This window comes from Apis dorsata, unplaced genomic scaffold (genome assembly GCF_000469605.1).
Source record: "Apis dorsata unplaced genomic scaffold, Apis dorsata 1.3 scaffold_309, whole genome shotgun sequence".
In the NCBI taxonomy this organism is placed as follows: domain Eukaryota; kingdom Metazoa; phylum Arthropoda; class Insecta; order Hymenoptera; family Apidae; genus Apis; species Apis dorsata.
The window spans coordinates 63,791-86,887 of NW_006263581.1; the positions used below are offsets into that span (position 1 = coordinate 63,791).

Here is a 23,097-nt window from a genome sequence, read left to right on the forward strand (position 1 = left end):
TCGATCCCGAGAGACTACTTTCATAGTATATATATATATATATAAACTTTTGTTCTTTGTCGCATAGAAGATGACGGAGAGGTGGTGACGTTACCGAGAGGCGAGGAACGATACTCCACGACCGAGGGNGGAACTGGCTACTACACCCGCAGAAGAAACTACTCGAGAAGTGAAAGAAGGGGAAGAGCAACAGGTGGTTACCGAGCAAGCAATAGTACCGGAAGAAGCGCAGACCGTAGGAGGAGTGGAGAAGGGAGAACGGCCTGAGTTGCCAGCAAGCGGCGAGAAGGAGGAAGAAGCGAAAGCAACGGAGGAAGAAAGCCTCGTTCCTGGCGAGGGAGAGAAGGAAGAAGAGCCAAGCGTCACCTCCGAGTCCTCTGTAGCTCTGGAGGAGGAGCAGCCGGTTGAAAAGTCCACGCGGTTGCCTGAACTTCCAAGCGAGGAGAAGGAAACATCCTCGATCCCTGAGGCGACAACGGAGAAGGGTTTGGGCGAAGAACAAGTGACGGAGGCGGTGAAGGAAACGGAAGGCCCTGCGATCGTGTCCGAGCAGGAACAAAGAGGGACGACGGTGGCGCCTGGCGAAGAGAAAGGTGCAGAGGAAGCGGCCACGCCTGAAACAGAGGTGGCCACTGAAAAATCTGTCCCAGAAGCTCCAAGTACCGAACAAGTTCCTGTGCAAGAAGAAGAAGAGAAGAAAGAGGAAGAGAAGCCAATGGTGGAAGTCAGCACGGAGCAGCAGCCTACAGAGGCGGGTGTTGTTCCAGCGGAACATGGCGTAGAACAAGAAGCGACCACGGAAGCTGCGGCAGAAACGGAGCAGCCAATGGTACACGAACATAAGACAGGCGTGGCTCCTAAGAAGGAAGACGCGATCCCTCCTGAAATTCCTCCGGAACCTATTTCTCCAGAGGCCAGCGAGAAACCGTTTACGGGTGAAAAGGCTGAAGAGGAGGAGGAGGAAACCCCGGTGATCCCAGAACAGGGTCCGACAGGAATTTCGATCACGGAACGTATACCTGAAAGCAAAGCAGAGGACAAGGAAGCGGTGACCGAAATGCAGGTTACGGAGGGCTACGTTGACATGAAGCCGCCAGAATTTCATGTCCCGAGCAACCTCGTGACCGAGGCTCCTCTGGCCAAGGAACCTTCGTCCACGTATCTACCGGAAGAGCACGAAACGACGTCCGCTCCTAGGCAAGAGCAAACAGTGCCTATCGAGCAAGAAGGGACCACGATGAGGGGACAATTGTCCGAAGAAGGATCCACGACGGAGCCGCAACGAAAGGCGACTGAAGAAGAAGTTTCCTCGGTTACCGAAAGCGATCAGGTTCCAGGCGAAGAGAAAGAAGCGACGGAAGCAGCTCCTAAAGGCACCGAACAACCCGCGCCGAGTGTCGAGGTATCGACAACGCAGCAACCTTCACAGGAACAAGAGGCTCAACAGACGGAACAACCTGGCTTACAGGAGGAGCAGAGCACGGAAACCTCGTCTTCCGAGGTTTCGCCCACGAAGGAAACTTCCAAGGAAGAGATGCCGACGAAGGGATTGACTATCGAGGAATCCGAAGAAGTAACTTCATCCGAGGAAGTGAACGATTCCAGTGAGGAAGTTAGCAAAGAGAAACCGATTGAGACGGAGAAGGAACCCGAGGAACATCCGTCAGAGATGCCAACTCAGCCTTCTGTATCGGAGGAACATCCGACGGAACAACCAGCAGTCGAGGAGCAGACTGTTGGAACTGAGAAAGTAAGTACAGAAAGTGCCCCGATAGCTCCTTCGACGGAAGCTCCAAGCGGAGAAGAACGATCCACGGAAGTGGTCCCAGAAGAGAAAGTTGTTACCGAACAAGAAGAGCGAGTCACTGTTGCGCCAGAAGAAGGTGTGCCAAGCGAGAAGCCTGAAGTCGGTTCGGAAGCTGCCGAAGAACAGGTGACTGAGAAACCAGTTGCTGGCAAAGAGGAAGCTCCAGTTACCGCTAAACCAGCAGAAGGTGAAGAGATAAGCACAGTGCCCGTAGTTAGCGAAGAAAGTGAAGCGAGCGAGAAACCTCTCGAAGAAGTTCCGAAAGAAGCTATACCTGAAAGCACATCAGCAACTCAGGAGGCTGAAGAAGCAACGGAAGGAAGTTTAACGATCGAAGTTCACCCAACAGTGGCGTCCATGGAAGGAAAGACAGAAACGCCAGAGTCTTCGGAACAGCCTGTTGTCGAACAGACCGAAGCGCCTATAACCAAAGAAACGACTGAACAGGTAGAAGAAGAACGGAAAACGGAGGAGCCTACGAAGGAAGAAGAAGAACGGAAGACGGAGGAACCTACGAAGGAAGAAGAAGAACGGAAGACGGAGGAGCCTACGAAGGAAGAAGAAGAACGGAAGACGGAGGAGCCTACGAAGGAAGAAGAAGAACGGAAGACGGAGGAGCCTACGAAGGAAGAAGAAGAACGGAAGACGGAGGAGCCTACGAAGGAAGAAGAAGAACGGAAGACGGAGGAGCCTACGAAGGAAGAAGAAGAACGGAAGACGGAGGAGCCTACGAAGGAAGAAGAAGAACGGAAGACGGAGGAGCCTACGAAGGAAGAAGAAGAACGGAAGACGGAGGAACCTACGAAGGAAGAAGAAGAACGGAAGACGGAGGAGCCTACGAAGGAAGAAGAAGAACGGAAGACGGAGGAGCCTACAAAGGAAGAAGAAGAACGGAAGACGGAGGAGCCTACGAAGGAAGAAGAAGAACAAACCGAAGGACCTGCAGCTGCGTCTCCATCGACGGAAGAGACGATGACAGAAGCAGGAGCAGAGAAGGAAGGAACTCAAGCTCCTGTGGAGGAGCACACTAAATCTCCTATCAGCGAGCGTAAAGAGGATGAAGAAAGCGTGAAAGGTGCTGAAGAGCCATCCGAGAAGGAAGAAGGCGTTCAGAAGCCACCTCTTGAAGAAGAGAAGACAACTGAAAAGCCTGCAGGGGAGGAAGAAATGACTGCAGTGCCAGAGGAAGCTGAAGTAACTGGAAAGCCTATCGAAGAAGAGAAATCACCCGAGGAGCAACCTAGTGAAGAGCAGCGACCTAGTGAAGAACCAACGAAGGAGGAAGAAGAGAAGTCTGTTGAGGGAAAACCGACTGAAGAGCCAGTAGAAGGTGAAAAAGTAACCGAAGAACCGACTATTGAAGAGGAGAAACATGCGGAAGAAGAAAAACCGACCGAAAGTCCGGTCGAGGAAGGAAAGACGACAGAAGAGAAGCCAACTGAACCTGTGGAAGAAGAAAAGGTGAGTGAAAAACCTGTTGAAGAAGAAGAAAAGCCAATAGAAGAGGAGAAAGGAACAGAAAGTCCCATGGAAGAAGAAAAACGTGTCGAGGAGGAAGGAAAATTGGGAGAAGAAGAGAAGCCGACTCAGGAACCTGTTGAAGAAGAAGAAAAACCTATTGAGGAGGAGAAACCAACAGAAAAACCTGTTGAAGAAGAAAAACCAACCGAAAAATCTGTCGAAGGAGAACAACCTACGGAAGAACATAAACCAATTGAAGAGCCTATAGGAGAAGAACAACCTACTGAAGAGCAAAAACCAATTGAAGTATCGACTGAATTGCCTGCTGAAGAACAAAAACCAACGGAAAGTCCTATTGAAGAGGAAAAATCAACGGCGCCTGAAGAAGAGAAACCTAGCGAGGAAGAAAAATCAACTAAAGCGCCTGTACAAGAAGAGGAATCAAGTGAACAGCCTAAAAAAGAAGAAGAAGAAGAAGTGCAACAAACTGAAGGACCTATCGAAGAAGAAAAACCTGCTGAAGAAGAAAAACCTTCTGAAGAAGAAAAACCTGTTGAAGAAGCGAAGCCAACTGAACAGCCAATAGAAGAAGAAAAACAAGTGCCAACTGAAAAGATTACCGAGGAAGAGAAACCATCTATCGAACCTGTCGAATCTATTGAACAAGAAAAGACAACTGTGGAACCTGTTGCGGAAGAAAAACCAAGCGAAGTCGCACCCTCTCAAGAGACTGTATCAATTGAAACTTCAACTGAAGGTCCTACGATAGAAGAGAAACCCTCTGAAAGTGCCGAACCAGTATCTACCGAACTTCCTATTGTAGAAGAAACTGTTAGCCCGTCTGCTCCTAAAGAAATAGCTGAAGCATCGACAGAGCTTCCAAAAGAGATTCCAGAGGGTTCCACGATCGCTCCAAAAGAAGAAGTTCCTTCGCGCACGGAAGAAACGCAAACAGAAATTGCTGGCACACCGCAGGAAAAATTAACGGAAGCTCCCATCGATCATGGCGAACCTTCTACAGAACCTACTAAACAAATTCCAGAACAGCCCACCGAAGAAGGAAGCACTCAACAACCAGAATCACCGATTGAAGCGACAACAGCGGCTGTTCCAAGCGAAGAAACAATCAAAGAAGAAGGCAAAATATCCACCGAAGAAGGTATCGTGACTGAAGTATCACCGACCGAATCTGCGTCACCTTCCGAGGAAACCAGTCCAGCGGAAGAAGAACAAAAGGTATCTGTTCCTGAACAAGTTCAAACCGAAGCTCCATCGAGAGAAGAGGGAACAACGCAAATTTCTCGCGAAAAAGAAACCGAGGCTCCAATGTTGGAAGAAAAGATTATAGAAGAAGAAGCAACGTCTGCACCTAAGGAAGCAGAAATTCCAGAAACTACCCCGTACTCGGAAACATCGTCAAAAGTCGGGACTGAAGGAGTCGTCGAGCAATCCACGTTGGCTGGAGGAGTACCCGAAGAAGAGGTATCGACGCAACCTCCTTATCATATACCACCAACAATTCCAGGAGAGGGCAATTGTCTCGTCGAAGGTCAATCTTACAGCAACAACTCTGCTATTCCTCCGTCGAATCCTTGTCAACTCGCTTGCCGTTGCGTCAGCAGTATTATTCAGTGCGATCTGGTTCAATGTCCACCGCCCCCAAGCCACTTGTCGAATTGTATGCCACTTCACATCGGTAAAGATTCTTGCTGCCCGATGTACGCTTGCGACTCGACGCCAACCGCTGGCTTGGAGTCCGATAATCACATGATCGAGCATGAAACGCCTAAATACGAAGAGGAGGAGAAACAGAAGACCGTACCACCTCTAGAGGCGGAACTTCCTAAGGAAGGAACAACGGAGGGCGTCGAAGTGAAAGAGCATTCGACCACCGTAGCGCCGAAAATAATACCCAGCGAGGAAACAGGCGAACAGACGACTGCTGCGCCTGGTTTGGCGGAAGAAGCGCAAACGACATCGAAATCTGTCGAACCTGATCACACGCAAGCGACTTCCACTGTCATGGAAGGTGCCAAAGAGGCCGAAGAGCATACTCTTAGCCCAGTAGTGCCTCCGATGCAGGTAGAGTCTTCTAGTCAAATACCTTCGGAGGAAACTTCATCAGAAATACCGAGCAGTTCGGTAAAGAGCGTGGAAGAACAGGAAGAGCAAGCAACGGAGGTGCCATCCCCTGAACAGCCAATCGAGAAACACGTTCCCGAAGAGCAGCAACCCTCGAGTCCCGCAGCAGGCGAGGAACAGACGACGCAACCGATTCAAGAAGAAGAAACTTCCGTTGGAATTGAAAAAGAAGCTGCTACCACGGCGAAACCAACGGGTGAACAACCAGCGGAAGAAGAGGAAAAACCTGCAGAGGGTGAAGAACAAGTGACCGTCTCTCCCGCGATCTCGGAAGAAAGTACGAGCCAAAAGTCCGAAATTCCAAGTTCTACCCTCATACCAGAAGGCCAGCCACAGGAAAGCGCCGAAACTCAGAGACCGTTGGAAGAAGGAACAACTTTGAGTGCGGAATCGGTAACACAACCCGAAGAAGAAAGGAAAGAACAACCTGAACAGCCTACTCCAGAGGATGAATCGCAGACTGTCCAGCCCAGTGAATCAGAAAAACCATCTCCTCCAACCGTGGAATCGTCTACTCCAGAGCAAGAAGTTACTCCTGTGGAACAGGAAACTGTTAAACCCATCGAAAGTGAAGCACCTGGAACGACAAAAATGGAAATCTCTACAGAAGTTCCGGCGTCAGAGGAAGTAACCGAACCTGGCGTGACTAAGGAAGAACCAAGTAAAACTGAAGCACCTCAGGAGGAAGGAGAGGCCACGACACCAAGCGAGGCAGAAGCTCCAAAGAAACCAGAGATTCCTTCAACGGAGGAACAGGCTGTACCCGTTGGAACTGAACAACCTTTAACACCTACTACTTTAGCAGGCGAACAAACCAAAGAAACAGTTGCACCTGAAGGCACGCTCAAGGTGACTACGGAAGCAGTGATTGCAGAGGAGCAGCATACGGAGATACCTGAACAGCAAACGGTATCCGAGGAACAAGTGGCAAGCTCGACCGAGTCTGTCGAGGCGAGCAGCGAAAAAGAACCATCGATACCTATCGAAACGAAGGAAACGACCGAAGAACAGGGTGTCACGGAAGAGCAGCGACCAACCGTCGTCGAAAGCAAGCCCGAAGAGGAAACTTTACTTTCGTCCGAACCAACTCCACCAGCAGAGGAACAAACTCCCGCTGCGTCTGGCGAAGAGGAAGCTACACCATCCTCCGTTTCTCAGGAAGCGATTACGGAAGCTGCGCATGAAGCCACCACGGTGAAAGCTGCCCCTGTGGAAGCGACTTTGCCTCAAGAACAAACTGAACAACCAGCTGCTGCTATCGAGAAAGAAACGGTGGCATCTGTTACCGAAGAAACAGTTACGGAGAGGGTTAAGGAAGAAACCGTTGAACCAGAGGAACACGTCTCGACCGAAAAAGCAGTCTCTGTCGAAGGCGAAGAAGCGCCTGAAACTACAGCCCCGATTGAAGTTGCGGGACAGGTGACGGAGAAGGAGGAAGAAGCGACAGAATCTGCGTTGCCAGTTGAGAAGGAAGCAACAATCGCTCCTGAACAGACACAGAAACCCGAGGAGGGAACTGAGAAATCGGTTGTGGAAGGTGAGGGAGTTAAGAGCGAAGAGCAATCTAGCGAGACATCTTCTCCGATGGATTATACTCCAAGCCCAATTTCACCAGAAGAGTCGAAAGAGAAGGAAGAGAAGAAACCTGAAGTAGTAACGGAAGGAATACCGGAAGAGAAAGCGACAACTGTGCCAAGTGAAGTAACTCTGTCTCCAGAAGAGCAACAAGCTTCCGTGACTGAAAGGAAACCGGAAGAGGGTATTCCAGAAGCGACTGAAGCGCCATCGATGGAAGAAGGGACAGGCAGACCGATGGAAGAAGAAAAGGGACAGGGAGAAGAACAAACGACTCCAGCAGCGGAGATCGAAAAAGCGACTGTTTCCAAGACACCTCTCGAGGCTGGTCCAACCGAAGTGCCAGAGAAGATAGTTCCCGAGGAAGTACCGTCCGAGATGCCGGAACAAGCGCTTTCCACCGAACAGCCTGTGCAACTTACGGAAGCTCCTGAGAAGATAGCGCCTTCCACGGAAGCTCCAGAACAAGAACTTCCTTCCGAGGTTCCACCAGAGAAAGCTGCAACACCAGAGGCGCCGGAATATTCGACCGAACTACCTGAAAAAGCAATTGCTGCCGAAGAAGTTCCTGAGAAGGAAGTTCCAACCGAAGCGCAAGAAGAAGCAATTACTACCGAGACATCGGAGAAGGAAGTTCCTGAAATATCGACAAAAACTCAACCTACTGAAGCGGCAGGAGACCAAGTTACAGAAGTGCCGGAGCACATTATTCCGGAAGAAGAAAAACCTGGCGAGGTAACGGAGAAGATTGTTCCTGAGGAAGAGAAACCAGTTGTGACCACAGAAAAAGTTCTTCACGAGGAAGAAGAAAAGCCTGTCGAAGTGACGGAAAGAGTTGTTCCCGAAGAAGAAAAGCCAGTTCAGACGACGGAAAAGATTGTTCCTGAGGAGGAAAAGCCAGTTCAGACAACGGAAAAGATTGTTCCTGAGGAGGAAAAGCCTGCTGAAGTGACCGAGAAGCTTGTTCCCGAAGAGCCAGCCGAGACGACGGAAAAGGAGCTTCCTCCTGAAGAAGAAAAGCCTGCGGAAACGACGGAAAAGACTCTATCAGAAGAAGAAAAACCTGTGGAAGTGACGGAAGAGCAAAAGCCAGCAGTCGAAGAGGAACAACAAACAGCTAGGCCCGAAGAAGAAGAAGAAGTTTCTCAAACTACGGAAGACCTTTCTCTCAAGGAACAATTACCCGAACAAGCCGCGACCGAAGTTCCTCAAGAAGCGACCAAGCTTCCAACCAGTGAGGAAGAAGAGTTGGCGCGACCAACTACAGCAGCGGTTGAAGTTGAAGCGACGTCTCCTCAAGAAGAACACCCGAATCCCATAACCGAATCGACGGAAACTACAATAGCGCCCGAGGTGCACGAATATACGACTAAGGAAGCGGAAGCTTCGGAGGAAGCACAACTTGGCGTAACGAAAGCGCAACCTGGCATGCCGGAAGCTCAACCTTCCATCGAACCTACAGTCGAAACTTCTACTACGGAACACGAAGAAGAGATGGCACAAACCGAAAAAGCTCCCGAAGAACATCCCGCGGTCCAAGCATCTACGGAACAGCCTCAAGAAAAGAGCACCGTGGAACCAGCAACGGTTCCGGAAGAGCCCAAAGAGGAAGAAGCTTCCCCAAAACCTGAAGAAGATCAACAATCGACCGAGGCATCCGTCGAAGAGCCCACGACGAAGGCTCATCCGCTTCCAACAGAGCCGTCTCTCGCCGAATCGAGCGAAGAGGAACAGGAGGGAGAAGTAGAAGAACCTGGATTGCCAGAAACTTCCGGCTCGACGACCGAGAAAGAAGAATCGGCCGAAGGCTTATCGGATCATCACCTTCCGTCGATGAACCAAACGTTCGAAGCCACTGAACGACCCGTCCAACCCACCCTTCATCAGCCAACGAGTACATTAGCCCCTCAGATACCCGAGTACTCCGACCAGGTATCTGGAGAGGAGAATCCGCACTTCCCAACGCACGGTGGAAGTTATCTGTCGAATGAAGATTACGACGAGGATGACCAGGCGATTTACGGACCAGGCACTTGCCGATACGGCGGAAAAGTCTACGTCTCGGCTCAACAGATACCAAGGGACGATCCTTGCGACTTCTGCTTCTGCTTCAGAAGCGACATCATCTGTCTGCAACAGAGCTGCCCACCACCGATCCCAGGTTGCCACGAGGAGCCGATCAGCGGTTTTTGTTGTCCGAGATACGAGTGCCCGGTGTCGATGGCCACGTCGCTCAACATCACCACGACAACGACCACGACCACGACCACGTTACCACCTCATTTCCATGCCCATGCATACAAAGGAGCAGCGAAACGAAGCGGATGTCAGATTCGCGGCCAAGCGTATCGCGTTGGAGAAGTCATTAGGTCCGCGTCCGGACCTTGCCTTCAGTGCACGTAAGTTACTTAAATCATTTTTCTCTTCTTTAAAGTCTTTCTAATTTTCTCGCATCATTTACCGTTCGAATAATTTAAAATTTCAGTTGCGGTGGTGACGGGAACATGAAATGTGATCCACGAGTGTGCAGCCCGGAACCGATGTTGAGGCAAATGATAGCGGCGGCCACGGCGAGAAGGAGGAGATGAGCCGTCCAACGAGATCCCGGGGATCCTTTGGACGAACATACAAGGGAAAAAGGAAGTCTAGAGAGCTGGATCAGTGTTGTATAAAAGTGAATTAAAAATATTCTAAACTATCTAAATATCGCGGGAACACAGACTGTAATGTGCTTCTGCGATCACGAACTGAGTGGCCAAAACCGTAAACGTTTATATTATAATATAATATTATGTTATATAAAGAAGAAAAGAAAAGAGAGGGGGAGAATGAGAATAGGAATAGAGAACGAGAGAGAGAGAGAAAGAGAGAGAGAGATGAGTACGTGTAACGGAAGGACTAAGAAAAAAAAAAAAAAAAAAGAAAAGGGGGAAAATGAGAATAGGAAGAGAGAACAAGAGAGAGAGAGAAAGCGAGAGAGAGATGAGAAGGGGTAAAGGAAAGGCAAAAAAAAAAAAAACGAAGAATTTAACTCTCCGGAAAACAAAGGCCGTTTTTTTTTGGGGCCAAAGGAAAAACAAAAAAAAACGGAGCGTTGTTTCGCGAGGAGTTAATTTTTTTTTTTTTCTGATTCCTGCCGTTACACGTGCTCATCTCTCTCTCTCTCTTTCTCTCTCTCTCTTGTTCTCTCTTCCTATTCTCATTTTCCCCCTTTTCTTTTTTTTTTGTTTTTTTTTTTTTTGGGAAAAAAAAAAAAAAAAAGAAAAGAAAAGAAACGAAGAATTTAACTCTGCGTAAAACAAGGCTCGTTTTTTTTTGGTGCCAAACGTAAAACAGAAATAAATCGGTGGAACGAGAAGGGATATAGTGAAAGAAAGAAAGAAATATTTCGTTATATAGTTGCACGTTTCACGCCATTAATTTTTCTCTTTTTTTTTTTTTTTTTTTTCACCAATAAAAAAAATAACAATTATGGAGGAAAAGAAGCGATAAAGAAAAAAAGATAATGTTGCTGAACGTACGAGACTTATGACTGTGCCTTCGTCAGTGCCGAACAGCGGCACTAAACTTTCGTTCCGTGACAGTCAAGCTGGCGCTGAATATAGCCGCGATCATCGTCGTTGAAGCTTGGAAAAAAAAAAATGGGAATATCGTCATTTAGGAATTAAACGTGGTGATGGGAAACAAACGTATAAAAGAGCGTTCCGATCGAGCGCGACCAAAAAAATATATAAATAAAAAAAATGCGAAGAAAATAATAGGAATCTGTGTTATCGACAAACGATCACGGAACGATTTCTCTTTTACAGTGGACATTGTAACAGCAATCGGTCATATGATCGTGCGAGGGATACGACCAGAAAGATCTTTATCAACGAACTGGGCGAAGCTCGTCGTACTGGTCTCCCATGTACGATCAATAATTGCGTGAGAATTATTAATTAAGAGAAGAGAATGGTCACGTATATTATGTAATAATACATTGCTCTTGTAATACCACTGTAAAAAAACTTGAACAACGATGATCGACGGCGATCTTGCCCCACGATCGCGATAGATCTTGATCGTTACACGGCTGACACGCGTCGTGCGCTTACAATCAGTCCACATTTACTCGCGTCTGCTGACGTTCCACGCGTGCTGGGATACGATCGGAAAGATTATAATACGCAACAACGTCGCAGATCCATGACGAATTTTTTCAATTATCAATTATCGTTCTTCCAAACTGTTTCTTCTGAACGCACAACATTCCTCCTCCTTGGAGGAATTTTTATAATATATATATATATCTCCTTAGTCTTCCTCTTAACGCGATATCGCTCGTTCGTTGCAACGAACCGCTAAACTTAACTCGATAAAATCGTTTGTACTTTATACCATACGAATCCAATACGAACGAGCGATACGAAAATCCTTCCCCCGTAGCGTGCAATAAAAAGAAGATCGTATTCGAGCACCCGCGTTTGCATGTGTGCGTGCGCGTGTGTGCATGGTACATTTATACGTTTAAAGAATAAAAAGAAAAAAATGGAAAAAAAAAAAAGGAAAAAAAGAAGCAAGAAAGACAAGAAAGACGAAAGGTACGCGTATCTCAAAGCTCAAACAGCGGCTCGCGCGGAGGACCGATCGCGAATTTGCTTCTCCGGCGAGCTGGCGTCATTATACATATATATATAAATATATATATATAAATATAAATATATACATTTATACGATTCTTTATACACACTGTACCCCCCTTTAAAAATAACAAACACTTAACGATGTTCTATACGTTTGTACGAAAGTATATGATATTAATTATGCCTCTGAAACGATATACATTTGTTCCTCTTCGTTCTCTAGTCTCAAAGTGTCGCGGGATCAATGTGTCGAATTCTTCTCCCGCGATTATTCCGTGTAAACAAGTCAATTAGAGTTTTTGATTTACGTTTTAAATAAAATAATAAGCCATACACACACACGTGCGTGATGCGCGTGAAGAAAAAAAAACACCTGAGCAACAGAAGAAGAGGAAGTGTTGATCCGCGTGTGTAAAGGGAGCCGAATGTGCAAACACATAGTGACAAACACGCTTTGAGACTTCGGAACTTAGGGGCCGTTTTTTTAGATGTAATAGAACGAACGCTGAATAATAACATTCTCTTTGTAATTTAATAAGCCAACGATATCAGACCGATAGAGAGTCTAAGAGTCGTTTTTTCTCTGTGTCTTCCTTGAAAGAATTCTCACTCAGTCCCCGAGCGAAACTTTCCCGTCGATTCTTTTCTTGTGCACGCGTTCGTTCGTTCGTTCGTTCGTTCGTTCTTAGCTCGTAAACACGCGGACGAACCCGCGTCGCGTGAGAAATTCTCGTCGGGAAAAATTAAACGGAATTAGGAATAATGCTGCAATGTTTAGTGCTTCCAATGGCAACTCGATCGTGATACAAGTGGCCATACTGTCATTGTCTCCAAGATTTATCATATACATACGTAACAACGCTACACGTCCGATAAATAAAGTTTAAATATACATGGAATTTACACGAGTCGATTTTTTAAGGGAAACTCCGCAATTTGATTAAAGATTTATAACGAAACTTTGTATACGAGAAAATGTGAAAAGCAACGCGTTTCATTTCTTGACTCAGGTTTAAAATTAGCATTCCAAGTTGCATTTATATTAAAATAAGGGATAGAAAATAAAATTTGAGAAATTTGATCGACTAACACTGGAACGACCAATCTCTAACGTGTACATAAATATACATAAATATATTAAATATACATATAATTATAGTTAAAGTGATATGATGAAAATAAAATAAATATAATAAAAATAACTATAAATATAATCGTGTTTAGATAAGATCGATAAGAGTCAAAATTCATTTTGCCAAATACACTTATATATTTGTAATAAATGCACTTCAAAGAATTTGCCATTTTAACGGTTAATTGGTAGTTCTAGTGTTATATCTTGAATTTTACTATATATATGTAAGAGAAAAAAATTTTGGAAGAAGTATCTGAAAACCCAGACCAGCCACTGTTTGTACATTTCACACGGTCGGGTAGCCACTCCACGTTTTTCACTGGAAAAACGCAAATTCTCAATAACGCGTCTATTCAAAAAGAACATTTTTCATTTTCTTTTTTTTTTTCAAAGCGTATCGAAAAATACACTCGACAACTGAAACGAAAGTAACTTTCTCGGCGATTTGAAACCCTTTCCCGCCAATTTTCAAACCTTACGACACAAAAGATCGAAGATAGAATCACTCGCAAAACGGTTTTAATACAATTAATTTGCGACGAGAGCCAATATCGTGATTCAGTACTTACGCGCAATCGAATCGGCTCATTCTAAGCTAACGATTCTAGTAATTAGTCGAGCCTAGTATTTATCTTTGATAATTTTACACATTATACACTCATAGCGATATCGTACCGAAAGTAAAAGAAAAAAAAAAAAATCCGAATATCGTGTGGTTACGATATAATAACGTTTAATATTGATATACATGTATAACTCTTACCGTAAGATATATTAATTATTATGGTGAAACACATAGGATGCATGTAATTAATTAACAATAGCGTGCTCGCCATTGGTGAAAAATTTTTCCCGTCGTATCAACCGAACAATGATCAATCGACGGACGTGTTCTTTACCAACGAGAACGAGTTCACGCGAACTTTATATATATATATATAAATATATATATAAATATAAGAAAAAAAAATACATGATATTTATACACAGAATGACCAATTTTTATCTGGTGCCAATACGTCTTCTACGTCTCAGACTACGTTCTTCGATAAAAGAAAACAAATTTTATACGGAAGCCTGAGCGTAGATTAAAATTGATCATGCTGTGAATAGCGAGGCGAATAACTACGCACAGTACGCGAATATACTCACTATGCTCGTGATGGATTTATTTTATCCGTTTCTTTTTCTATTTTTGTTTGTTTATTTTCCTTTTTTCTTCCTATCTTCCTCTTTCTTCATACTTTGTATTCGATTACAATGAGAACAGAATGACAATTATCACAACCCTTATTCAAAGCATAATCCGTTATCGGTTGCCGCGTATAATAATATGTGATACATAAAGAAACGAGTGAGCCGAGGATATCTCGGTGGTCTCGACTGTATGGAAGTAGGATAGTTTTGACAGTACGTGCTAGTATAAAGTGTCCTTTTATATGAATAAATGATTTTGTATGTCAAACTTCTTGATCTACTGTGATTCTCACTTCCTTCCTCTAGAAGGGTATCTTGAATCTTTGCAATTGCAATATTTTATGAAAAATCATTATCGGAATCATTAACGTTTGGGAAATAAATTATTATCTGCAAAATTTATAAATTTTATTTAAATGAATTTTTAAATTAAATTGAACGCAACTAAAAAAATAAAAATAAAAACGTTTTGACATTGCAATTATTGTTATTGTTAATTTAAAAGAGAATCTGAAAAAATGTTTGAAATTAAAGATAATTAAAAAAATTTTTATTAAAAAATAATAAAATGATATGTTTATTGTGATTATATAAAAATTCACATTTAATGCAAATAGACTTTATAACTTAGAAAGTAATCAAATTAATTTATTTATTTTTTTAATATATCTTATTTTCATAAAAATTTATCAAGTTTCAGAAATTTTTATTCGCAAAATTGCTATTACATTTCATGTATTTTATAACATAATGATACATAATTCTCTTTCCGTTTTTAACTTCAAAAATATATTGATTACAATAAAATGCATAAAACTTTTCTCTATGATAATTCATTTTCATTTGTTCATTTTTTCATAGATTACAAAAGCTGAAATTTCATATTGTTACTTGAATATAATTCAATAATAATTATTTAAGAAAGAGATTTTATTTTGCTTACACAATTGATTGACTTACTTTTAATCTAAGTTTAACAAGGAAATGCCTTCTTAAAGTTTCATATATTCTATTGTGTTGAGAAATTTTATAATATCCACACATTTCGTCAAGAGTTATCTTGATTCTAGATTCATTCTGATATAATTTGTAAGATCTAATGAGAATAGAATAATCGATACTTTTATCACGCTTATTTTATTACGCCTATGCTTAATCAATTATTTGCTTTTTATGAGCTTTCTATATGACTTCTAATAAGCATTATATGAATGCTATTTATCAATTGTTAAATAAACATGTTAGTAATTAAATAATATGTTTAAATTGTGGTAATTAAGTTAAAAAATATGTAATATTATATTATTTAATTATTATATGATCAATTTGGAAAATATCATAGAAAAAATTTTGAATTATATAATACATGAATGTATAATTACATAAATAAAATTGCAGTAGATAGTAAGATAATATTACTTTAATATCTGCTAGTTTTAAAAAAGTATTAACTTTTCTGTTATATGTATTATTTTCCTATACAATGATCTTTTAGCGATAAAAAATAAAGATTTGAAAAGCTAATTTATTAATTGTTTTTTTAATTTTCATTCAGTTAAGTAATAAAATAATAAAATTTGAAAAACTATTTTATTTTAATTCGCAATATAATTCCAATAAAAAGCAGTTTAAAAAAGCATTGGAAAAAAAAATTTTTTTAAATTAATTTGAATTTAAATTTATTTCATCAATTTTTATAAGACCTGCAAAAATACAATTATGAATTATATATAGCAAATAATCTAAGCTTCAAATTAATTTATCTCTCTTCTAATTTAGCTTATTTTCGTTAAAAGGAATCGTTTTCCAGAAGTTTTTATTAGCAAAATTATTATTAACTTTCATTTTTATATTTGTAACATTAACTATATGCAGATAACGAAAATCAGGATCATTAGGATTTAATGATGGCCATGTAGCTTCGTCTATACGTGGAATACTGAAATGTTTAAAAATTTATACTTATAAAATATGCTTAAAAAAAACAAAAAATAATATTTGAAAAATCTTATTCACCCCTGTATAGCAAATGATGTATAAAAATTGATCAATAACTGTTGCATAGTCAAATCCTGTGGTTTTGTTACGTTTGAAATAATTGAATCAAGTGTAAGAAATATATCATCGCCATGGCTTACTCCTAACTTAGTTAATTCATATTAAATTTTTTTTTCTTTGTTATAACAAAATATTCTTTATTATAAAAAATATTACCGTAATTTGCAGTTGAACCTCCGCTTAAAATTTCACTAACACTATGTTTAGCTCTGTAACTATAATAATATATCCATACTGGACTCTTATTAATTCTTGCTTGTAATCTAACAGCTTTCTCGAAATCGATGTTGAACAATCGATCACTCATCATTTGTATTATTGATCCCACTTTGTCGAAATTAATCGGACCTGATCCCAGATAATAATTTTTAATTTTTTCCGCTACTTGTTTATGCTGATCTAGCGGAATAGTATTATTGAAATCGAGTAAATACGGTGCAATATCGTCCCAATGATCGTTCAAATGCCGTAACAGTTTAGCATTGCCAATAAATTCTATCAAAATAAAATTTTTACAAGTGAATTAAAATAAAATTTTATCAATATTCTTACTTCATATAATCAGACCTGCAGCAGTATATAATCCTTCTTTGCTAACTACGCCAGAGATCCAAGGAACATCATAAGCTTGGCCATTATTGATAATATTAATTGGAGAATTAGAAATAAAGGGATTGGATCCATATGTCTCAACAACTGGTCCGAAAGGAGCGAAAGGATTATACAACCAAAACTAAGATAAGGTTTGATTATATATGTATAAATATATATGTATATATTATTGTATGAAAATAAAAACAAAGAAAATAAGAAAGAATAATTCACCATGAAATCGCCAACAGCTTGTGCTATATTTCGTGCAGGCCGACTTTGAAGACAATCGATCATTTTTTTCGTATCATCTGTCCGACATTTCATAAGAGCACCCAATTTTTTAGCTTTTTCAGGAGCATGCTTCGTCTGTGCCCAAGGACAGAATGCTACACCACTTATCGATATTCCTCCTATATAAAATATAAAATTAGAAAATCTTGATAAACTAAATTAATATTAATAAGAAAAAAAATAATCGCTTACTTTTGAAAAGACCGGCACTCATAGGTGATAAATAGTGATAATGAACACTAGCGCCACCCGCACTCATTCCAAAAATTGTTATTTTATTTGGATCACCACCGAAACTTTTAATATTATTAAACACCCAACGTAAAGCCATACTTTGATCTTTCAATCCCATATTTCCAGGTACTATAATATCTCCAGTACTAAGGAAGCCTTAATAAAAAATAAATATTTTTATGTATTTTTTTGCAAATAGTTCTAATCTTTCTTCTTACCAAATGGTCCTAAACGATAATTAATCGCAACAAATACAATATTACGATCCATTAAAAATGTCTCGTTTGCTTCGTTCCCACTGGCAAACTGGAAGGCGCCTCCGTGAATCCAAAACATCACCGGTAATAATGGTTTTCTATTATTTCTAACTGGTACATAAATATTTATGTACAAACAATCTTCGGAACCTTTTACTCTGTTTCCATGTGTCGTAAAAGTCATAAGGTATTGCATACAAACGGAACTTTTCTTCGTGGCTAATAGATCTTTCGACCATTTTTTTATTGGTCGAGGTGGCTAAAATTTTATATTATATTACTATCATTTTATAATATATAATTCCATTTCGCAGTGATTTATTTTTTAATAATATCATTTAACATACTTGGAATCTAAATTTACCAACTGGAGATTGTGCATAAGGAATACCTTCATAAGCTTCGTATAATCTATCATGTCGAGATTTCTTATAATAACCACGAATGTTTCCCGCAAATGTGCTCACTTTGGGAACTTGTTCTTCCTGCCACGAAAACTTGACAAATCCCAAAAATAGGAGAATGAACGATAGTTTCAACATGTACATTTTAAGACTGTATATGTATCTATTCGGTAGCCAAGTTTTTATAAACAAAATTTCCAATAAATTGTATATAAATAATTTTATTAAGTTAATATCATACCTTTAGTTTAGGTGATAAAAACGAAGTGTCGTAAAAAATTTATCGATATATCGATTACCACTACGATTGTATTACTATTAACTGTCACTAATTGATCATCAAAATTAAAATGGTGGTCACGCATTGTCTATTACAATATCGTCAATTGTCACGTTGCCATGTATTGTAAGTACTTCAATATTGCAATACATGCTATTATATTAAATTAATGATTAATTAATTTCTAAAAAAAATTGGATAAAAATGCTATCGATTCAATTTTAATAATAAATATAAAATTATTATTAAAAATTAATTAAAAGAAGTTATTTTCTTTAATTAAAAAAAATCTTCAAGAAATTCAAGAACTGGAATTAATTACATGATATAGATCGATGTAGAAATAAATTTAAAAAATAATTAAAGATTTAAGAATAATCAGAATAACAAACAATCTATAAAAGAATATATTATTATTCTGATATTTATTTATAAAACTAATATTTGTATTTTTGAAATATAAATTGTTCTACGTTGTTTAAAAGATAACCTTGAAAGTTAGTACACAATCGTAAAAAGTAAAAAAATTAATATATGTTATTGCAATATGAATACGAAACTTCAACATGGTATATTAAATGCCCATAAACATTTTATTTTTAAACATAGTTATCAATTTATCACTCACGACAAACAATGTTATAATGTATATATTAAAATATTAAATATATTAAAATTTTAGAAGTATCACGAATCTTTATTTATAACTTTATCAAATCAAATTTTGTTAATCATAATAAATTCATAAATTCGTTTTAAAAAATATATCTGCATTTCTATAACTTATCTAATTAAATAAAAATTAATTAATTAGTTTGTATGATTATTTGTTCTATAATTAATAATTGTAATATAATTAATAATTATATTATTTGTAATAATTAATAATTGTATTATTCGTAATATACGTACTTATAAAATGTGTAATATTTTATTCGGAGATGTTTAAATACGCGAGTGTGATAATTTTCGTGTATTGTCATCCATTATTATAAACGGATAAATTGTTGTTATACTATTTTATCTACAAATGGTAAGCTGCATACTTTTTGACGTGGATAATTGATTTAGTTTTCAAATATAATTAAATTTAACAATTATAAAAATATATAGATTTTTTCTGGAATATTTAAATAATAGCCATTTTTTTATTTAGAGTTTTAAAATAAAATAGACATTTAAAATATATATATTTTATGAATAATATTCATGAATGTAGAATATCCGAATGTATGAAAATAATTTTAAGTTAATTACCAAATATAGTAATTTTCAAAATAATTGAATTATTCATAAAATAATATTTAAAAAATCTTTAACTTATATTACTATCTTATAACAAATATTCAAATATTCTATAATAAAATTATTAGAATGAAACATAAAAATTTTTAATATTTTCAACTATATATATCGTATAGGGAATTTATTTTTTTTATATTAACCTTACATGAATTCTGTGGCGGGAATAGTCATTATAATAATGGTGTATGACGTTTTGTATTGTTATTATTTGATAATTATTTGATTAATATCTTCATAAAAACTATGTAAGCTGAATAAATTTTTGTCCGTTTCATTAGTGTGTACTAATGTTCTTATTTGATAAAATATTTGTTCGCTACTAGTTATTAGTAAATCTATTAAGTTATTACGCATTAAATGAGGTTATCTTATATCTTGTATTTTTTTTCTAAACATGAAAAAGGAATTATATGTATAATATAAAAATAAATGCTGTTCACATAAATTGTTTTTATAATGGATATTATAGCAACACAAGTTTATGAAAATTGTGATGCTGCATCACAAATTTCTTATTCTACACAAGATAATAAAATACAGGTAAAAATAAGTTCAATAATCTTGATATTTTCTTTTTGTATTTTTTATATTTATATATTTATTTTCTATTTAATTTTTTTTTCATCATTCTTTTTTATTTTTCCTAACTTATTTTATATTTCATATTTTTATTTTGTAAATTTAAAATTAAATTAAAAATAAAATATTTTTATATGAAATATTTTAGATTGGAGAACTAATTGTTGATACTGAAACATATCCAATTAAAAAAGGAATTAATCAAATTGGTAGACATCCAGATTGCAATATTATATTCAATAATCCAGTAAGTACTTAAATTTTTTTATTTTTTATTAGTTATTATATAAATAAAATAAGCATAAATTTAAATTAAATAATGTAATTATTCATATACTTATAACACTTTATTATATAAAATTGCTATGAAAACATGAAATGTGAAACATAAATTAATAATTATAAATATCTTAGAAAATCTATATTTTTATAAAAAATGTATAATTTTACATTTATTGAAATTTGAAATATATAATTTTACAATTATTACAAAATTTATATGAAATATTTTAATATAATTTATAATTCTTCTTTCAATGTGCCAGATGTAGTATGTAATTTGTTTTCATTAAAGTTAATAGAATTCCAAAAATCTTTATGACCAAAATTTGTGCTGCTATCCATTTGAATCTTTCCTAGTCCAGCAATATGTAAATAATGAAGTGATTTTTCATTTGGATTTAATCTTGGCCATTGAACACTATTAACGTTTGGCACTCTAAAACAATTTAAAAACAAATATGTAATATAAATTGATTTCTATTTTAATATATATCAGTTAAAATATCTACTTACCCATTAGTTGCAAATGATACCCAAAAATCAATCAAAATTTTTTGCATTTTAATATCATTTGTTGTGGTTGTGGAATCGAGATAAGGAGTATCTACAACTAAGTATGCATCATCTGCATGACTCACACCTGTATAAAATTAATAAATACAATTATCATTTTTTTCTTATATTAAAAGTAAAGTTTTAAATTTAAATTTTATACCATAATTATTAGTAGTTCCACTCATAGCTTCACTTATACTGTGTGCACCTCTATAAGTATAATAATAATACCAGACAGGTTGTCGATTAACTTTAGCTTGCATTCTAGCTGCTTTTTGACTGTCGACAACAAAGAATCGGTCACTGGCTACATCAATTAAATGTTTTACAGTTGTTTTATCAATTTTATTTGATTCAAAATAATAATTCCTAATGAGTCTAGCAACTTCAACATGTTTCTCTTTGGGAACGGTATAATTGTAATCAAGAAAATAAGGGGCAAGAAGATCCCAGTTTTCATCCAATAATTTCAAAGCTTCTGGTTTAACAATAAATTCTGTAAAATTAATGATTTTAAATCACAATTCAAAATTATACAAATATTTTTCGATCATTTCGCTCATTTCTTACCAGCGACTGGATATAATCCTTCTTCACTGGTAACTCCTGTAACCCATGGAACATCTTGAACATCACCGCTATTTATAATTTCAATAGGAGTACGATCAATAAATGGAAGTGAATTCGATTGATTATTAACTTTCTCCGGAACAGGTCCGAATGGTGTGAATGGATTATAATAGAATCGCTATAATTAGATTATTAATTTTGAATTAAAAATTACATTAATATGATGAATAAAATAATATAATACCATATATCTGCCATATAAATATACCATAAAATCTGCGAGAGTTTCAACTACAGCTCGAGCTGGACGGTATCTGAGACAACGTATCATTTCCTTGATATTACGTGTAGGACAACCCATAAGAGCTCCCACTTGTTTGGCTTTCTCCAAAGAATTTTCTGTTTGAGTCCAACAATTGAAAGCTGTACCACTGATCGAAATACCACCTATAAAATTTAAAAAAAAAATAAGAAAATAAATAGACAAAAGTACACTACAATATTAAATCAAAAAATCAGAATATTTTTAAAAAGATAACATTTTGCAAATACCTTGGAAAAGACCGGCGCTCATAGGTGATAGATAATGATAATGAACGCTAGCAGCACCAGCACTTAAACCTACTAAAGTTATCCTTTTTGGGTTGCCACCGAACCATTCAATATTTTCTGAAACCCATCGTAACGCCATATTTTGATCCTTCAATCCCATATTACCGGGAACTATTTCATCTTCTGTACTGAGAAAACCTTAAACAATATTATCTATTATAACTTTTTTTACAATTATCTATGATTATTATACAAAATGATAGTTATTCTTAAATAAATACCTAATATTCCTAAACGATAATTAAATGTAACAAATATAACATCGCTATCCATAAGATATTTGGCACCCATTGTTATTCCGCTACCAAATTGAAAAGCACCACCATGGATCCAAAAGATTACTGGCAATGATTGAGAAGGTGTTCTATCTGCCGGCACGTAAATATTCAAATACAGACAATCTTCAGCACCTTCAATTTTGTCATGTGGATTTAAAGACAATTGGCTATACTGTAGACAAGGAGAGCCGAATTTTGTTGCGGAAAGTTCACCCATCCATGGTGGAACTTTTTGAGGAACCTAAAGAAAACAATAAATATTTTCTTTTATTATCATTAAGTTCAACAAAGAAATTTGAAATATTATGTATTACAAACAATTATATGATAGTTTATATTTAAAAATTCATAATATTAAGTAATTTTTCCAATTTTAAAAATCAAATATAATCAAACACTTTTTACCCTGAATCGAAATTTTCCAATTGGAGGCAACGCATAAGGAATTCCTTCGTAAGCTTCATATTGTCTTCCATTACCAGATGTCTTATAATATCCCTTAATTGGACCTAAAGGAGTTTTTACTCTGGGCGCATCTTCCAAAGTCCAACCAAAAGTCGCAAGAGAAGAAAGAAATAGTAGGAATAGTAGTTTCATCATCTTTGATGGATTGACACTGTCTCAACAATTAACTATTTTCGTCTTATTTATTACTTATCTTTTCAACGTCACTTGTGAAAAGATAAACGCGCACACAAATTTTTGATGTTTTTATATATAATTTAATTATTTTCTTTAGTTGAATTGAATTTTTTTTATAAATTAAGAAAAAAAATTAAAAATGGATATATTTTATATATATATATATATATATATATGTACAAGAAAATTATATCTGTATATAAATAATCTACCG

The 23,097-nt window shown here is 37.5% G+C and overlaps 4 protein-coding genes across 9 annotated transcripts in view; 2 read left to right on the forward strand and 2 right to left on the reverse strand.

Moving 5' to 3' along the window:
* Positions 1–9,796, forward strand: part of LOC102672350 (titin) — a 49,850-nt gene extending 40,054 nt beyond the window's left edge. The window contains 4 exon segments of the mRNA XM_031511343.1: positions 68–127; positions 129–2,290; positions 2,729–9,384; positions 9,471–9,796. Coding sequence (XP_031367203.1) covers positions 68–127; positions 129–2,290; positions 2,729–9,384; positions 9,471–9,573 — 8,981 coding nt within the window. The 3' untranslated portion in view covers positions 9,574–9,796.
* A 5,837-nt stretch (positions 9,797–15,633) lies between these two features.
* LOC116185860 (venom carboxylesterase-6) lies at positions 15,634–18,250 on the reverse strand. Of its 4 annotated transcripts, XM_031511351.1 has the most exons (9): positions 18,022–18,247; positions 17,724–17,943; positions 17,338–17,635; positions 17,078–17,275; positions 16,826–17,004; positions 16,568–16,733; positions 16,157–16,495; positions 15,959–16,082; positions 15,713–15,881 (listed from the first exon to the last, which is right to left on the reverse strand). In XM_031511351.1, the coding sequence occupies exons 2-9, from the start codon at positions 17,922–17,924 to the stop codon at positions 15,713–15,715; spliced, it is 1,674 nt and encodes a 557-aa protein (XP_031367211.1). In that variant the 5' UTR covers positions 17,925–17,943; positions 18,022–18,247. The 4 variants fall into 4 exon arrangements, 3 of the variants coding, with proteins under 3 accessions (XP_031367212.1, XP_031367213.1, XP_031367211.1); XM_031511352.1 differs by lacking the exon at positions 18,022–18,247 and having other exon boundaries at positions 15,634–15,881; positions 17,724–17,924; XM_031511353.1 differs by having other exon boundaries at positions 15,643–15,881; positions 17,219–17,275; positions 17,724–18,250.
* A 1,270-nt stretch (positions 18,251–19,520) lies between these two features.
* The window catches only part of LOC102672621 (uncharacterized protein PF11_0213), an 11,426-nt gene continuing 7,849 nt past the window's right edge, over positions 19,521–23,097 (forward strand). For all 3 annotated transcript variants that reach the window (XM_031511346.1, XM_031511348.1, XM_031511349.1), the window contains exons 1-2: positions 19,521–19,905; positions 20,093–20,191. In XM_031511346.1, the coding sequence (XP_031367206.1) occupies positions 19,822–19,905; positions 20,093–20,191 (183 nt within the window). In that variant the 5' untranslated portion in view covers positions 19,521–19,821. The remainder of the gene's footprint in view (positions 19,906–20,092; positions 20,192–23,097) is intronic.
* On the reverse strand, positions 20,457–23,075 carry LOC102672496 (venom carboxylesterase-6-like). Its single transcript, XM_031511350.1, has 8 exons — positions 22,647–23,075; positions 22,185–22,482; positions 21,904–22,101; positions 21,620–21,798; positions 21,352–21,529; positions 20,942–21,277; positions 20,740–20,866; positions 20,457–20,662 (listed from the first exon to the last, which is right to left on the reverse strand). Exons 1-8 carry the CDS (start codon positions 22,839–22,841, stop codon positions 20,464–20,466), a joined length of 1,710 nt encoding a protein of 569 aa, XP_031367210.1. The 5' UTR covers positions 22,842–23,075; the 3' UTR covers positions 20,457–20,463.

Bases quoted from the DNA above. Each gene is read 5' to 3' on its own strand.
- LOC102672496 (XM_031511350.1), bottom strand. From the start codon at position 22,841: ATGATGAAACTACTATTCCTACTATTTCTTTCTTCTCTTGCGACTTTT. The intron at 22,483-22,646 runs GTAAAAAGTGTT...TGTTTTCTTTAG, and splicing joins TTGGAAAATTTCGATTCAGG to GTTCCTCAAAAAGTTCCACC. The intron at 21,278-21,351 runs GTAAGAAATGAG...TTAATTTTACAG, and splicing joins AGGATTATATCCAGTCGCTG to AATTTATTGTTAAACCAGAA.
- LOC116185860 (XM_031511352.1), bottom strand. From the start codon at position 17,924: ATGTACATGTTGAAACTATCGTTCATTCTCCTATTTTTGGGATTTGTC. The intron at 17,276-17,337 runs GTAAGAAGAAAG...TTTTTTATTAAG, and splicing joins TTATCGTTTAGGACCATTTG to GCTTCCTTAGTACTGGAGAT. The intron at 16,734-16,825 runs GTGAATTATTCT...ACCTTATCTTAG, and splicing joins AAGCTGTTGGCGATTTCATG to TTTTGGTTGTATAATCCTTT.